This window comes from Symsagittifera roscoffensis, chromosome 4, assembly GCF_963678635.1.
Source record: "Symsagittifera roscoffensis chromosome 4, txSymRosc1.1, whole genome shotgun sequence".
Classification (NCBI taxonomy): Eukaryota; Metazoa; Xenacoelomorpha; order Acoela; family Convolutidae; genus Symsagittifera; species Symsagittifera roscoffensis.
In genome coordinates, this window is record NC_087065.1 from 36,062,294 (window position 1) to 36,079,974 (window position 17,681).

General features: G+C 41.8%; 2 protein-coding genes across 3 annotated transcripts in view; both read left to right on the forward strand.

Annotated features, from left to right (window-relative positions):
• LOC134843931 (galactosylgalactosylxylosylprotein 3-beta-glucuronosyltransferase 2-like) overlaps positions 1-9,582 on the forward strand; it is a 405,495-nt gene extending 395,913 nt beyond the window's left edge. For both annotated transcript variants that reach the window (XM_063860284.1, XM_063860283.1), the window contains exons 2-4: positions 6,340-6,657; positions 7,998-8,175; positions 8,533-9,582. In XM_063860284.1, the coding sequence (XP_063716354.1) occupies positions 6,395-6,657; positions 7,998-8,175; positions 8,533-8,913 (822 nt within the window). In that variant the 5' untranslated portion in view covers positions 6,340-6,394 and the 3' untranslated portion in view covers positions 8,914-9,582. The remainder of the gene's footprint in view (positions 1-6,339; positions 6,658-7,997; positions 8,176-8,532) is intronic.
• Positions 9,583-9,943: 361 nt separating this feature from the next.
• LOC134843830 (post-GPI attachment to proteins factor 2-like) lies at positions 9,944-12,557 on the forward strand. The gene is made up of 2 exons (XM_063860121.1): positions 9,944-10,355; positions 11,850-12,557. The coding sequence occupies exons 1-2, from the start codon at positions 10,030-10,032 to the stop codon at positions 12,292-12,294; spliced, it is 771 nt and encodes a 256-aa protein (XP_063716191.1). The 5' UTR covers positions 9,944-10,029; the 3' UTR covers positions 12,295-12,557.
• Positions 12,558-17,681: the final 5,124 nt, after the last annotated feature.

A 17,681-nucleotide genomic window follows, 5' to 3' on the forward strand; every position in this document is an offset into this window, starting at 1 on the left:
AGACGGGAAAACCGGGTGAGTCGGATCTGGGAGCGTTAGAGAGAGACTTGCTAGAATACCGGTTTAGTGAAGACGACGATGGGGAAGTCGATGGGAGTCTATTGCTAATGACACCATCGTCTTTCATGTCCCCTACAAAGGAGGCGTCGGCCGACTTATCCCCGATAGACCCAATAAGCCAGGCGAGAGAATGCCGAAGCAGGGATCCGCAGAAATTGCTCCATGAGTCACCAAGGAGGAGAAAAATCGAAGAATCAATGAGGGTATCCTTCCTGAGCACGCTGCCGGAAGAGGAATGGGAGAGATATCAAAGTGAGTTAGAAGGCAAGACAGGGGCAACCTGGAGCCGAGTGAATTTCATGGAAAGATCATGGGAAGTGATAAGGCGATATGGGACGCAGTCCATAATGAAGGTGGGATTGAACAAACCCATCATGCGTGAGGTCTTGGAGAAAATAGTGAACTCCATGGAGTCGGATGTTCTGACCGAGTCAGTAACAGAAGACAGTGCCGATGATCAGCAGGTTGCAAAGAAATTACCTGTCAGACGAGCCAGGAAGGGGCTGAAGCGACTAAAAGGGAAAACAGGAAGTCGAGCCATGAACCCGAGAGTTGTGAAGTCGAGAGCCAGCGCAGTGGTGACCTCTCTAACGAGCGCAGGTCGTTCAGGCGAGAGCGGTCAAGGAGATGGTGCAACACTGACAGGGGGAGAAAAAGAGAATCTGATACCCCCTATGCTCTTGGCAGGTCTGACCACGACTGCCGTAAGATCAAAGAAAACAGCACGAACCCTGGCAGACACTAAATTAGAGATGGAGATCATCAGTCAATGTGGATCTGGAGGACTTGAAGATTACAGGCCCTCGCGGACCAACATGGCTAAGTTGAAGCTGGAAGGACAACTCGACGTGGTCGAGTACAGTCGAGTCACTGTGCCGGAATCAGTCCACATGGGAGATCCAGCAGGAGGGTATGTGGAGATGTTGAAAGCGAGAAACTCCGCGAGAGGGCACCTGATGGCTTGGAGCGAGAAGCGAGCCATGCAGGAATATCTGAAAGAGCTCACGGAGAATTCAAACTCAAATCGAAAAGAATACGGCACGGTAATGTCCTCTGAAGCGAACGAAATTGGATTGGAAAAGCTACTAGAAATCTCCTGGAGGGCGGCCCTCCAGAGATACTTCGACGAGTCGATGCATGCACCTGCTACGGTGGCAGCATACCTGGCTCATCCTTGCATGAGAACCGATCTGCAAGTACGGTTGGCTTGGTGCTTGATGGGCATCAAAAAGGCGGAATATGAAGCCAGTAATGATTCGAAATCACGGGAACAGGAGCTGGAGTTGATGGAAGCTCTGCGAGCGTTGATTTCAAAAGACGATTCTGCGATAGCATGGGCTAAGCGTAAGGATGCCCTTTGCTTTGTCAGGTTCGTGGTGGATCGTATCGACACTGCCTGGTTTTGGGAGAATGTATAAAGATCATTCGGCAAAAGGGAGTTGATTGCGAAAGGAACTTCCTTAGGGCACTCCTGGAACTATATCAGGACATGCCGTTGACTGTATCAAATAAGGAGTCGAATGACATGGAGAGCTATCGTAAGTTGGAAGAGGTGAGAAGATATTCCAACAAAAAATTGAAAGTGAGCCGGGAGTTGATTGAAGTAGTCAAAGGACAAAAAGAGTTTGCAACACTAGAGAAACTGAAGTCGTTCCAATATGTGTCTGGCATACCGGGGATGGCGTATAATCCCTTCGTGAATGAAGAAGCCAGGGAAGCGTACTTCGACTATGAGCAAGTCATAGTACTCAATTTCTGGGTTGAACGTATTAAAGAAACTGGAATGCTGATGGTGGAACAACCCAAGCTGGGAATTATCTTGGAAGAACGAGTGGTCGAACCCTCGGTTCCCGAGCTAAAGGGGCAAGTGAATTTTGATTGTGGTTCTTGGGACGGTCCCTTGAAAACCAGTCTAGTGACGATGTGGGAACTCATGAAGCCTTCTTGGTGTCCTCATCCTAACGCCGGTTTAATCTGGGACATGACGGCGGACATCACGTTAGACCTGGATGATGACGCGAGTTTGCATGATCTGGCCATGATACATCATCTACTGGCCATGAGGTTGACGAAGCGGAAAAGCAACCCATCCACGGAGCTGTCCGAGGAAGGTCCATCGAGCAATTGGTTGAAGCAAGGCACATGCTTGGCTCAACATAGTGGGATGGAAGGACATGTTTGTAACCTGGGACACTGCCTGGTTACGCTGAGCGAGCAGCATCGGCAACTGGCACGATTGTACGGAAGATTGAGCATGTCGGATAAGAGTGGTATGGAGTTGGTCGCGGACTGTCATGGGGTGACGGATGTAAACTTGATCACAGCCTTGGGATTTTGTCGCATGACGAGTTCGATTGAATCGCTTGAGCGCCTGGAGCGTGCCCATGAGCTAGTGACGTCCCTCAGCGTGGAAGTATTCCCTGGAGCATTGCAAACGGAGCAGAAGATCGGAGGCTGGAGAGAAGCTCAGGAGAACGAGATGAATCTGAAAGATAGTGAGGCCTATCATAAACCGACTGGTTCAAAATATCTGGTGGGTTCAAGCTCCGCACCATATTGCAGTAGTAGATATCCTACACACATGGTGGTGATGGATGCAAGGACACAGCAGGTGTTGATTGACCAACTTTTCTCTGTGCCGAAGTGCGTAAGGTTGGCAAGAATGTCGGAGAGGTCATATGATTTGTTGGCAAAGATCTTTCGGGCAGTCTCGAAGAGATCTGAAGGCGAGTTACAAGACGTAGTGGGTGAAGAGTTTCTGAGGTTAAACGAAGGCAATGTGAGTGAGTTTCAGAAGCAGAAAGCGAGTGGAGCGTTACCCACTGAATTCCCCACCATAGAAGAGAAAGACGACTTACACAGAATTCTGATGGAGGTGGAACCGTTGCTGGGAGCCTCAGGGTATCGGACCCGAAGGAACATAGTGAGAACCCATGGGGAGTATCCTTGCCACTGCTTGGCGCAGACGTTGTGGTACCCCAAACGCGGGAATCTGATGCTAGTATGGGACGTGGAGGAGTTGTACTCTACAGGGTTGCCCGATCAGAGTCAACAGGTGTCAATCGTGGTGGTTAGTGCCATGCTGGCGGTGAGATGGCTGGAAGCTAATGCGGACACAAGTGAACAGGAGACGGCTGTGCCGACTCCTGAACAGCTGAGCAACGTGAAGATGAGTCATGAATTGGATCTTTTCAGAACCACCTGCAAGGTTCTGAGAATACCTAAAGCCATTGAAAGAATATGGTCAAGGCAAACATTGATGCCTTGATTCCGTGCAGTGATGACATCATGGATGTATGAACGCGCGAAGCGTCACATGTCGAGGAACACGGAAGCCTATCAATCTTTCCAGCTAGATATAGGACCAGGAGCCTATAAGAGAGCATTCCTGACGCACAGAAACGCGGTCACCACGGCGGTGAAGCGAGTAGCTGGAGCGCCTTGTGTAACTGTAGATGAGAGGAAAGAGGTCTTAAGAGCTGACCTAGAACGAAACGTGAGCCTGTGTCTTCACAACAGCTTTTGCAGGAACCGGGAGCAAAAGGTGAATGTTGACTTGCTACCTTGTTGCAAACCGAGGCTGTTGGAACAGGAGAGTTGGGGCACGGCCCGCAACTCCATGGACATGCTGGAGAAAGTATTGGAAGAAAGCGAAGCTGAAGATCAAGATGGAGAAGTGATGGAATGAAGATGAACAAAGAAGAGAAGAGAAGGAGAGAAAACTTGATTGTCTTTGTGTGCTAAAACTTGAACCAATCAACCAAGTTTTGATTATTGAACTTGTTAAACTTTTTGTTTTGATTTAGTTTGGTCAAACCAAACTTTGAAAATTGTTACAATTGTTAAATTGTTGAAAAAGAAATTTTAGTTAGACTATTTATGTATGTATGTATAGAACATAGGTGAGTATATTTACCTATTTAAACACGATTGAAGTTTTTAACCTGTGTAAGACACAATTTCACTGTGTGGCGACATGGTAAGATTGAGTAAACTCGCTCGAGAAGGGTGGGTAACTCAATAACTTGCCACAGAGTTTCTTAGTTTTAATATTGAAAGGACCGCATATATAACTGAATATACTTGGTGAGTGACGATTAAGTTAATTTTAACGGGTGCGTGGCCGTGCCACGTCCCACTTTTTAATCACAAAGAGCGAAAAGAAATTTTATGGCAAGACGACGTAAGTAGTCAGAAAAGAAACTTTATCTAGGACACTCCTCATGGTGCAAATTTTGTGAAAATGTTGAAAGGCAGTGAAATGTAGTACGATACCATTTGTGAACACGTAGTGAGTTAGGGTGGAGTAGATAAATTTCATTTTCCTATGCGATTTGTAAGATTGATTACAGAAAACTGGAACTCTACTTGACGATAACCCGGTGTTATGCGCTCAATAGGGACATTGATGGGGACTGTCCGGGGAGTATGTGCCATTCTGCCAGATGGCACAGCGCAACCTTCCGACGAAGCACGAATCAGAGAGAAAAGGCCTTAACAGCAAAAAAGTGCTTGAAAGGAGGGTCGAAGTATTCTGAAATTCTCTATTTTTAAAATTTCGATTTTCAAGTTGGTATTTCTCAGAAATACGAAAAACGGCCATTTTGACCAAAAAAGCTGAGAAAATCAAAACAACGACAAATATTGTGAAAAACAGTCGTGCAAGAGACGGAGAATACGAAGCCTCTTATCGTGGCAGCAACGCACGATAAGACCCTTATCAGCGGATATTAGTGGAGAAGGAAGCTTCGGTGGGGAAGGAATATTCCACGGAACCCTCCCGGGACGCAAATTAGAAGAGATAAGAGCGTTATCGCAGGAATATTACGGGAGCGGAGGCTTGGTCCCCCAGAGACTGTTTTATGTGAAGGGACTGTATAAAACTGACTCTATAGCTACTTGGATGTCGTGAAACTTTAAATTAACACCGGTGTAACTTGATATTTTAGAATATGAGTAGCTAGAAAGGGGAAGGGAAACGGACTTTATCCTCCACGGTAATTATCCTCCAGGCGATATCCTCCACCAATATCCTCCATTTCTCAAACAGGGACTTTTTCCTCCATTTTTATCCCCCAATTTTATGAATTTGGATGTTCATGGTCAGCTGCATGAAAAAGATGGGAGCTGTGCGACCAGTGGTTCAAAAGTTATGACCCGAGCCGTAAACAAGCTCAAAATGAGGTCCAAAACTGACGAAGTTGCTTCAGTTGGCTTGAAAATTAACAAAGCTTGCTCGTAGAGCTTCCGGGATAGGCCCATTCGCTTCCTCGTGAAAAATAGGTCTTAGAACCACCTTAGATGAGCTTGCGCGACCCTTGGTTGAGCTGCAGGAGCGACTGATCGCCTGGAGGATATCGCCTGGAGGATAATTACCGTGGAGGATAAAGTCCTGTACCCAAGAGGAAAGGGTCAATCCATCTCCAATGGATTTAATATAGAACTGTCACACAAAAACATATTAAAATAGGTTGTTCGAGCCGTGTTTTTAATGACAATCACGTACTCTGAGGATCCGAGACTCAGCTATGTGGTTGTGTTCGCATGTAAACGAAAGCTGATCAAAAGTCGTTTGACTGATGGCCTAAAAATGGTAACTTTTTACTCTGCCCTAGACAGACCGGAAAATCAACTGGCAAGGTCGAGACGGTGAAAAGCGAGTAGGATTAAGGTAACTGACGCCTGCCAGTCGTTAATAGGTACTTTTTCTACGCTCCGTCGCTGTGTAGTATTTGGGCGAATGTTACACAGCACAGAATCTTTTTCGAGCAAGATTTGTAAGAACCTAAGCAGATGCACTGAGGAACCCTGAGCAGGCAGCGTTTCAAAACAGAGAAATATCCCTGGCAATAGAGGTTGCGAACGCCGCCTGCTTACTCGGAACAATAAATGACCAAATAACTTTCAACGAAATTTTTTTATTTGAAACACTTGTTATTATATTTTCTCGTGTCGAGTTGCGTGTTCTTATTGAACAAACGTAACCCGTATCGATTTTAATTGAAAATGACTTCAACACTTGTCATTTTCTTTTATCATTATCACTTCCATATCTAGAAAGTACCGAAGATTTTGACTGGAATACGTGATGAAGGGACTCCTGACTGTAACCTCGGTTACTATGATACTTTTGACCTTCTGATTACTTTTTAGTGCATGGACCGTCGCATGACGAAAGGGCATATTTTATTTGACACCTCTTTTGAAGGGCTTTTCGACTGGTTTTTGACTGATTTATCGTTCCATATAGAGAATTTTTCGATATCCTTATTTACTTTCAGGTTTATGTTTGTTCCTGGCCGAAAAAAGCGTAGCCCTTTCAGTTTTGTTCTTTATGAGGTTCAAAACCCGAATAATTGCGTTGTTGTGTTGTTTGATGATATTTGCACTATGTTTCATATTCATTCCCAGTGGAGAAATTCCTGTGCCTCATATTTACGCAATCACTCCAACTTATGATCATATTACGCAGAAGGCAGAGCTTGTGAGTTTGGTTATTCTTCTGCAAAGAATAGAGAGATTAGTATGGATTGTCGTAGAGGATAAAGAAAAGAAGTCACAGTGGCTTGCAGATTTTCTTGACGAGAGTGGTTTAAAGTAAGACTTTTTCCCGTAAACAATTTTGTCCACAAGGATTTTAACTTCTGGAGGATCTTTCATCTGACATGCTCAATTTCTTGAAAACTCAAATAAAGTACTATCACTTAGCTAGTAATTAGTTCAAACCCATTTCAGGTTGTAATCTGAACATATTCAAACAGTTTCATTTTATGTTATATCGACTTAGTCAAATTATTTTGCTTAATTTTGAGGGCAAAATAAATCCATGTGGGATTAAATTGCAGTTTGGATGGGTCGTAGTAACTTTTAAATTAAATGAAATTTTTTATCAACAGTTTTGATTTCGGCTCAACAGGTTTCGACCCAAAGCTTGTCTCATTTGTTGCCGCTCGGTAAATGATTTCCAGTTTTCAAGTTGTGTTTTTGAACTTCATGTGTTGCAAATATGAAGTTTTTGTAGCTGTGATTTTTGTCAAGTTATTGTTTTTAAAGTAATTTAAATTTCCGGCATAAATTTTTCAGATTTTTTTCGATTACTGTTTTTTTATGCACTATTTTGTAGCGCAATGTGTTTTTGCATCGCAAGTGTTGCTGCGCTTCGCCTCCGTGTAGACTAAAAGCAGATAAACAATTCACATAACAAAACTGTTAAAATGAAAAGCGTAATTCAGGGTTTAATTGAAAGCTTGAAAAGCTTTGTTATAAATATCAAACAATTTACGCTTGTTTATATATTCAAGTCAATTTTATTTTAACTGTTAGACATTGCCTGTTATGGTAATTTCATAGTGTCTACCTTTCCCTGTTAGATCTAATACATATCAGCCAAACAAAATTCTAGAAGGGTTAAATCTCTAAAAATTTGAGTAAATTGTTTAAAATTTATTTTTAAGCAAAGATTTTGGGTTTTATATAGTAAAAATCACGTTTCTTGACTATCAAGCAAAAACATTTTCTCTTATAAAGGTTTTTGAAGATTTAACTCTTGTAGAACTTTGTTGATCTGTGTAAGAGGCTTCTTGTGATATATATTCCTCATCAATTAACAAAGTAGTTTCAGCGTAATTTTTGATTAATTGGAAAAAGCCAAAATGACCCATTTTTGGGGTAAAATTTTGGTTGAGAATTTTGAAGAAAAATTAAACCATATTAATTCTGATGAAATTCTGAGCAACTTTTGTTCCCCTCTTTTTTGTCTAATCTTAACCCAATTTGAGAAAAACGCGTTTGAAAATTCAAGTTTTGTTCGTTTTGTCCGGATAATTTAAATCAGCACTGTATTAATCCTGTTTTTAAATATGGTTAAATTGAGTCTCATATCACCGTCTGCGTTGCCCATTGACTGTCCTAAGTTTTATTAAAGCTTTTATTTTTAGCTTTGTTCATTTAAACGCACCTACGCCAGACACTTTTCGTAACGAGAAAGTGAATGGGAAACTTTACATGCCGAAAGGCGTTGAGCAGAGGAATGCAGGGCTGACGTGGTTGCGAACTCATAATGTGTACGACGGTGTAGTCTACTTCATGGATGATGATAACACCTATCACCCTCGGGTGAGTCATTGAAACACTCCAAGCCCAGTTCTTAAGTTGAGAATTATTACCTTGGATGAATACTTGCTAATTGGAAAATAGCAATTGGTGAAGCTTTATACATCGTTTGTTGTCTATTTCTGAAGACTGGCCCAAGAATTGTTTGAAAATTGAAGGTTATAATCAAAAGTCGAGTTGTTCGGAAAACAAAATAGTTTAATTTAGATGTTCTCGAAAAAGCATTATCAGCCCTCCTTATGATTTTTTTGAATACTTATGTTAGCAGTATTGTCGAAAACGCTGTGTTTGTTTGTGTTCCACGAGTTCGGCCTGACCTTTATATAAAAAGTCTCCATTTAATATTCAATTGTGCTATAGGTTTTCGATGAGATGAGACACACTAAACGTGTGTCAATATGGCCTGTGGGATTCGCCGGTGGGGCTTTAGTGGAATCTCCTGTCGTTGGAAGAAACGGAAAAGTGGTCGGATTCATCGGTGGTTTTGCCAAACACCGGATGTTCCCGGTGGATATGGCCGGATTTGCAGTTAACGTTGAACACATACTGAACAGTGATGCAGTATTCAGCAGACTAGAAACAATGGGCATCCTAGAAACGAGGTTTTTGGAGGACTTGGGATTCATTTTGGACGATTTGGAACCAAAAGCCGACAATTGTATGACGGTTCTAGCCTGGCACACGAAGTTAAGTCAGCCGAAGTTGAAATATGACGTTGACTGGAAAGGCGGGGAGGTTTAATTGTCTTGATATTCTATCCTCCAGGGTTTGCACATGTGTAATGCAGAATCGTACTGAAGATACTAGAGTTGAATCAGAAAGAGGGTCAGAATTGCAAGGCTTAGTTTTCTGATTTATATTTCTTATTTGAAGTGTTAATGAACAAGGTGCGAAATAAATTGAGTAAAATTTTATTTTCTTCAGGGGATCTTGTGTTAGATATCCTAAGAGTAGAAAATCAATTCAGTTGTTTTCATTCTGAAGATATTTATCAAAAAAAAAGTGACGATCGCATAAGTTCACCGAGCATTAAGGTGTCGTATATTTTAGTATGATATACGAGAAAAAACGTTGAAAAATGACTTCTTCAGAAAAATCAAACCTCGAGTTTATTAACACTTTTCATATTGTCTGTTGTTTGTAGTCTGTTTTGTCATCATGGAACTGAAATAAAGAAAAAGTGAGCAATTTTGAATCTCTGTATCATTATCAATAAACGTGATCAGTTGCATAACTAAATTTATTTGATAAAAGCTTGATAGCGATCGGGTTGTTATGCCTGTTGTTGCTGTGCTAAAGTATAATTGTAAATAGGTGCTAAATATTTTGTATAGTTAAATGAAATTTTAAATGGAACTCATCACTCTTTGATACTTTTTAACTTTATCACAACAAAATTAAAAATCAGTAGCCAGAATTTTTTGATTTCATCGCATTGTAGGCTCTTAGCATAGTGGTAAGGCGTTCACTTCGTGATCGCCATATCGTGTAAGCGATCCCGTGCCATGGCAATGATAGTCTGCGAGGACGAACTCTCGCTTGACTTACAGCTTCAGGTCTACCACAACCTGACCGATTTCGGCTGCAATAGTGGTACCACGTGAAAGTTTCTAGACGCAAAAAAAAAATAACTCAGTCTGGAATGTGGGAAATAAGAGAAACGGAGTATACATAGTCAGGCTGCAAAGCCTTTCATATATCCTTTGCAAATCGCAGAAACGACAGTTATTAATTGTCAAAGTCATTCATTAGTTATTTCCCTGCAGTTAACGCGTCTTTCAGAAGAGCAAATGTGTTTTGCTTCGTTTGATTCTGCGATCAATCATCCGCTAGGAGTTCCGACGAGCTGACTGAATTATGGAAAGCGATGATACGAGCGTACCAATGCTGGGTTCACAGACCACCAGCAGCAGCCGCGGTCGAGTGTCCCTTCTCAAAGTGCGACATGTCTCAATTATTGCAAGTCTACTACCAGCATCAGCTTTAATAATATGTGTTCTAACCTCTCTTCACATGCATTTCTATCAGACTACAAACACACATTGCAAAGTGAAGAACTGGCTGCCCTCTTTAAGTGCCCTAGTTGCTCTCCGACCGGAAAAGTATATCTGGAAAACAGCAGTGGCGCTGCACTTCTGGCCCCGCGTGATGATGATGGTTACGTATTTTCAGTACAACAGAATGTAAGTGATGTGAACGCTATTTACAACTGAGTGTCAATCAATAAAGTGATCACACTTTTTAATGCCGCATCGTTTGTTTTTTGAGGAAAGGACCTTGAAGTTTTATCACAATTTTGCGATTTGAATTAATTTTTAAATATTGAAATTCGTTCACTAAATGGCAGGCAAATTAAATTCTCATTTTGTGTTTGCGAAATGCAACATCTCTTCTGTGTCGCAAATTGGGTTAGTTTTATGTAAAATGTCAATCATAAAAGGCTTTTGTATTTGAAAAAGCTTCGATTTGATTTACTCTTTTCTTCGAAACCATATTTTTATGTTTCCTATAGTTCATTGACAGTTTTCGAAGTCATGTGCTGAAACAAATTATCCTCTCACAAAAACAGAACTTGAAGATGCAAATGGCGTGGAAAAACGTTTTTAGTATCAAAAAGAATCATCGTCCTATCAGTTGTCTGCTTAAGTTTTGTCGGCTTAGTTGCCACCTCGTAGAACTGTTTGTTTTATACGCAATTTAGATTGTAGTTGCTCTCAGTGCTTTGATTTAATTCAGCTGTTTGTAATTTCTCCACTTCGTTTTTTCGCTGAAAACTTTTTTCTGCCCAAATGATTTCGGTTTGTATTTTATTGGTTTAGTGAACTAATGTTTAGTCGTTTCACGTAAAAAGTAGTTTTTATGCTCATCTCTGGATCGCATAAACTGCTAAAAATTTTTTTCTGTTTTTCCGTTTGATTGGTTTCGGTCTATATTATATCGGCTCAATGGGCTCATATTGCATCTTTCGACGAGTGATAAAAATTTGTGCGTGCGTGTGTTTTAAGGTTGAGTGGGACTTAAAAATTTTCATTAACCTGAAATTTTTTCGATTTGTGTTTCTGCTTTTTGTCTTTGTATTTTCCTTTATTGGCTTAAAAAGTTTCGCCCTATATTATATTGGCTTAGTGGCCTCATATTGTTTCATTTGGCGAGCAAAAAAGTTGTGTATGTGTGTGACTTGTTAACTTTTTATAAGACTGTCTAGTTGATTTTTTTAGGCTTAAAGGCTTTCTGCTAAAGTATTTTTGATTTGTTACTGCTTGTTAAGTTTTCTTCCGATGCTGATTTGACTTTCTGTTGTCTTGGAATGTTTTTGGTTTTCAAAACTAGCCTGATTTATTTTAATAGATCTAGTTTTTTTTCACATTTTCGATTTTTTTTGTCTCTGCGTCTTTCTTGTTTTGTATCGCAAGTGGTGCGAAGCACAGGTTTGCGTCTGTGTAATTTTTTTAAATTCAATTTTGTCTAAATAGGCAATGTACTAGAATTTAACTAAGAATTAAGTATCAACCATTAAAGATTCTTGAAGTTTAATGCGCTTTAACGTGATGTGATGCTTTTGCAACCGTATGCTGGCAATGGTTGTTTCATTTTGCGTAAAAAGTAAGCTTAATTTGAACAGTATACCTCATGCCAAAATGGTTTATATTTAATAGTAAATACTTGATTTGTTTCAGGAGAGATAGTTCTTTCTGGTCATGGCTGGTGGAAATCATTTTCTTCTTGGAGCTAACCTGCCTCACTGTATTGACCTGTGTCACGAGTCTGGACAATTTCAGAGTTCACAGAAACAGTTTTTTTGCTTTCATTGCCTTTTCCACTCTTCACATGGTAGTGAGAGTGCATCAAAGCAGACGTCTTTTAAAAAGGAACTACATGACGTTAACGCTAGTGAAAAGAAAACTAATGATTACTGTGCTTTACTTTGTATCCGTTATTCTAGCTGCCCTAATGTACATCATGCATAATACATTATGTATTGCAGGGTTCTATACCTTATTTGCTTTATGTGAATACATAGTTGTCATTATAAATTTGACCTTTCATAATTTAGTGGCCTCTAATTTCTCAGATCATCTTTTATTTATAAAACCTGGTGAGCTATTCGCCATATCTGCTTAGAAGTCGGATCGGATCTCGTTAACATTTCCCACTGAGATTCATAATGAAGTTTTCGACCATTTAATTGTTAAACCTTGCAAATTTTGTACCTTGTTCTCCATGTTTTGCTAGGGGGTGAATCGGTATAGCTAACAAGATCCGGCCGATCAATGCATGGCAATATATCTATGTTTTTCGCAATGTTCTGACCACTTCACAAAGTGGGAAGGAGTGTTTTTTTTTGCACGCAGGGTTTCTATCATTCAAGGGTAAAAGACTAATTGTAATTGATAAAGACTTTTATAGCTCGTGATGATTTTTTTCCAACCATCGGCAAACTCAGCTATCGAGCTGCAAAAATGTAAAGCTAACAAAAAATGTGAATGACTTTTAGTTTCAAAAATGGATTCCAATTTTCTGACTTCGCAGCGGAGTAGAAAAAAAATTTGTTGATCCAGTTTTCTCTAAATGGGATAACATAAGAAAATCTGCCACCATAAACAATTCTTGAAATTCAAAAAACTTTGACGTGATATTATTTTCTTTAATTCGAAAGTTGAAAAATGTTCACTTAACTTCAGTCTTTCTCTCCATGAAAGCGGCAAAAAATAATAAAATTAAAGAACAAGAGTTGTTTTTCAAAGTACCGTTAGAATGAGAATATTTTGAACTGTTTGCACAGCAACTGGCTGCTTGTGAAATGAGATAGAAGAAATGAAATTTAGGCAGTGTTTAGTGAATTTTGCTGATCTTTTTGGCAAGCATAATCAAAGCGAAAGGTGCTTAAAATTAAATCATTCTTAATTAAATCATTTGTATATTTCATTCAGTGTACAAAATCAAACAATAGTCTGTAAATAAAAATGCGTTATTGTCTGAATAATTTGATACAGACAATTAATTGAATTTGAAGTCAGCGTTTTTCGCACAAAAAATTGAATTACTTGGGTATGCATAGGGCCTTCTTTGAATATCGTAAATTGAATTTCATGAAGCTCATAATTTCATCAGTAAATACAAAAACATTTGTTAGTTAAGGCAACAGGAGCACAATTATTTGACCAAGCAAATTTTTAGAACCCAATAAATACACGACGCCGAAGTCTTAATAATATGTCTGTGATTGAATCGTCTGATGATTCAATTGACGCTCTACGGCAAGCTCAGAAAACTAATCTGCCACCTTGGGAAACAGAAAAGGAAAATTTCGTAGTCAACCTTCAAATAGTATGTAATTCGATTTTAGTAAGCAGTGCTTTGGGACGTTAAGCTTGCTCTTTCCTTAGCTATTTGACGAAGCACGTTTTTTAAAATTATATTAGGATTTGATTGAACAAAGAGTATTTAAACTTGTTTGAGTCGCTGTGTTAGAATGTCGATTAGAATGAAGTCATAGTTTTTGTAGATGATCAATGGTATATCTTCCTGGCTACAAAGTCAGTTAGCTTCAAAATGCTAAAGGGAAGGTAATTTACGCTCGCCAAGAACAAGTGCAAATGTCAACAAAATGAAACTGGTTCCAGCTGTGGAAATAGCACCACTACAACCCTTTCGTTTTTGGGCGCGCAGAAAGCATGCTCGGACCGTGTTTTTGGTTTCGAAGCAGCCAAAGTCGGCTGTGCTGCTCCGTCTATTAATCCTCATTCTGCTCTCACGTCCCGGGATCAATCCCATACCTGTTCTCCTTGTAACTCAAGACATGCTCCCACACAATCAATTGTGTGGTGCCATATATGCGAATAGATCCACCTCAAACGCAGTGAACTTGCTAACTTAAAGCAACACCGTCGAATTTTTTACTCGCTTGTATAAATAACCACATCCTACCCCCTCCCAGTATCAAAAATCAACGTGTTAGAAATACTTTTTCCCGAGCATACAGCCCCCGACTAACCCAAGCATTCGCCGATATCTCAGCGACCCCCTTGCGTCTATTTCTACCGCTAAATCCCTCATTTTTTAACTTAATTATTCTGGCAAATCTGAGGAAACAACCGAAATAGTAGAACTAATGTACGAATACCAGGTACTCTTTGCAGTTTTCCAAGAAACTAAATGAACTGAGAAAAATTTGTAGTCAATCGTTTGGTCCGAACGAAACTGTAATAAGAAGAAATCACCCGCGAGAGTGAGGAGGCCTTCTAAATGACATACACACAACGCATATGAAGAATGAAAAGCAAACAATGGAGAATGGTATTATGACGTTAGAAACTCTGATTTTTACTATACTGGCAAATAACCAAAGCCTCATTTTAACAAATTTTTATATCCCCCGCGCAGCAGTTGCGCTTAAGATTATTAGGCCTCAGTGGCTCAACTACTCACAGAAGATAATGCAATCGTCATGGGACAGATTCATTCCCTCTCACCCCTTAAGTATCAAAACCTAGCTGAAGACAAAAAGAAATTACGGATTCAATTTTTACACCACGAAATAATCATAATCAGAACCGCTTGCCATTTGGTAACACTTCATCCTCTTCACCGGTTATCTCTCCAGCTTCATCATCTTTCTTGCTCTCTCTAACTTGGAAACTTCTTAACTTAGGACTCGGACCATCTTATAATTTGAATAAATATCCCTTCAACTGATTTCTGCATCCCGTTCTCTTCAAAAAAAAACTTTCATTAATCTTAATAAAGCAAACTGGAAATTTTTACCGTAAAAATATAAAAATTTTAAACACTGGTTTTTTACACGATGTAAGCAATGCTGGATATTTTAAGAAACATCATTTTAAAATCAGCAAAGAACGCATGGCGTCATGAAATTTTTACTCCGATTTTAAGCGACAAAACAAGTTGACAAAGGAACGATACAAACATAGACTAGAAGAACCATCACACCATGTCTTAAAGACTTTAAGCTGTAACCTTATAAAGAAAACTGCAAAAAAAAAGAAAGTGGCACAAGTTGATGACGTGTGGTGGCTCAAATTTCGCAGCAAGTAAATTTTGAAAATTAGTCTGCTCCCTTATCGGAACAATATCGGCTGCAGGGTATTCCCTATCTCTTTATATGAAAAAGCTTTAGAAGGTAAGATAAACAGAACATGCGTTTATCGCGCAATTTACTAAATTGCGAGCTCACAAATTAGACAAAGTGCAACGGGAAACCACGAGGAAATTTTTAAAATTAAGTTTAAACGAGCCACTATACATCTTACCATGCGAAACTGAGGCAGCTTTTAAAGCAGCAAAACGATCGAGAGCACTGGGTCCCGATGGCCTCCGGGCAAACATCTGGGCCACTGACTGTTGGCGTTTCAACGCATCTTCTAAACATACCTTTTTAAGTGAAACAAAATACCTCAAATCTAGTGGAAGAATTCAAAGATCGTTCCCTTGCCGAAAGCAAGCAAAGCTTCGTAAATCTTAGACTAGTACCACCCTGATTCAATTTTAAGTCCGGCAATTAAACTTCGAGAAAGTTTAATCCACCCAACTCTATCTAAATTTTCCCCAAATCAGTTCATCAGCATAGTTTTCGATCCCTACACTGTTGTTGTAGTTGCCTCTCGCCGGGGCCCTACATTGTGGGGTGTACCCCGGCCAGGTCAATGAAACGGGCGGCTTCCACCGGTTTTGTCCAAAGGGCAGTGAGGGGGAGGTCAGTGGGGTTTGTGGGGCACTGGAAGAGGTGGGCAGTCGTGTGGGGGGCTGTATGGCAGAGGGGACAGGAGGACCCTTGGTCTGGTTCGAGCCTGGCCGTACGACAACAGGTGTTGACTGTAGCCAGACCGAAGTTGGCTGAGGGTCCTCCGAGTACGTCTGGGTAGGTTCTTCTCCTCTCGGACGTTGACAGGAGGGGGTCTTGTACCGAGGACTCCAGACGGTGGATATGACTGGGTTGTCGTCGCCACCGTCTCTGTGTGCACAGTTTTCAGGAGCCGTCGGTACTCCTTCGTTGGTAGCGGCAGGTCAACGCCTTCGAGGAGGTGTTCCAGACGGGGGACATGGGCAGAGACTAGTGTGGGTTTCATTTTGCGGGGGGGGAGGAGGTTTCTCGAGGAGTCTCTGACCAGGGTGTTCGGGGAGGTGGCAAGCCAAGAGATGTTGTGTTGCAAGCATTGCCGTGTGGGCTTTCACCGGGAGCACCTGCGTCTCTTCGTGTAGGTGGCTTTGGGGGGCCATTAGATGGTTCCCGGTGGCGACCCGCAGAGCCGCGTTTTGGATGGTCTGCAGACGCTTGACACTGGTCTCGGATGCGACTGTAGACCAAACTGGGGCCGCGTATTCGAGACAAGGCCTGACCAGGGCTTTGAAAGTCACGAGTAGCGTTTCCGTGTCCTGACCCCAGTCCGTGCCTGCCAGGGCCTTCATGGCGTTGACCGCCCTGGAGGCGTTGGAGGCAGCGACCCTGCAATGTTCCCCGAACTTGAACATCGGGTCAAACCTGACACCAAGTACTTTGGGGTGTTTTTCCAACTTGAGCGGGATATCTGCCACCGTCAAGTGTGGTTGTACGTTGCATTCCTTTGTGTCAGGCGTGAGTAATGTTACAGCGCATTTTCCGGGGGAGAGTGCGAGTTTGAGGGGTTGAAAGTAGGACGTTAGGGAGTCGAGGTATGGCTGCAACTTAGCGGTGATGATATTGATCTTCGGCCCGCTGGCCCAGGGCGTCACGTCGTCTGCGTAGCTCACCACGTTGACACCCTCGGGAGGGGAGGGGAGGGAGCCAACGTAGGAGTTAAACAGAGTCGGTGATATGACTGAGCCTTGCGGAACACCTGTTCGGACAATTCTGGCGGGAGATGTCTCACCGCGGAACAGGGTGCGTGCTTGGCGGCCGGTCAGGTACCCTGAGAGCCAGCGGGTCAGCGAAGGGGGTAGTGAAGTTCTGCTCAATTTCTCCAGCAGGGTGCGGTGACATACCATATCAAAGGCCTTGGAAAGGTCTAATGTCACCAGTACCGTGCGGTCTGCCGGTTTCTTTTGGTTGAAACCGTCGGCGACCGCGCTGGAGATTTCGAGCAGGGCAGTTGTGGTTGAGTGGAGGGGGCGGAAGCCGTGTTGGTGTGGTTCTGGGGTCAGGTGGGATTGAAGTATTGGGAGGATGCAGGCTTCCAAAATTTTGACAGCGGGGCAGAGTAACGAGACGGGGCGGTAGGAGGACTAGTCCTGTGGGGGTTTTCCGGGCTTGAGTAGTGGTATGACAATTGATTTTTTCCAGATGGCGGGGATTTGGGACTTTGCGAGGGAGCCATTGAAAACTTTGGTCAGCCAGGCGACGCCGTGCTGTCCGAGGTTTTTCAAATGCAGTGCGTTTAGCCCATCGGGGCCGCACGCATTCGAACTCTTGCACTTGCGGATCGCCTTGCTGACTTGGGACGGGGTCGTCTGTATGGGGGTTTCGAGGGAAAGTGACTTCAATTTGCGTTTGATGACTCGGTTCTCTTTTGAGC

Bases quoted from the DNA above. Each gene is read 5' to 3' on its own strand.
- LOC134843830 (XM_063860121.1), top strand. From the start codon at position 10,030: ATGGAAAGCGATGATACGAGCGTACCAATGCTGGGTTCACAGACCACC. The intron at 10,356-11,849 runs GTAAGTGATGTG...GATTTGTTTCAG, and splicing joins TATTTTCAGTACAACAGAAT to GAGAGATAGTTCTTTCTGGT.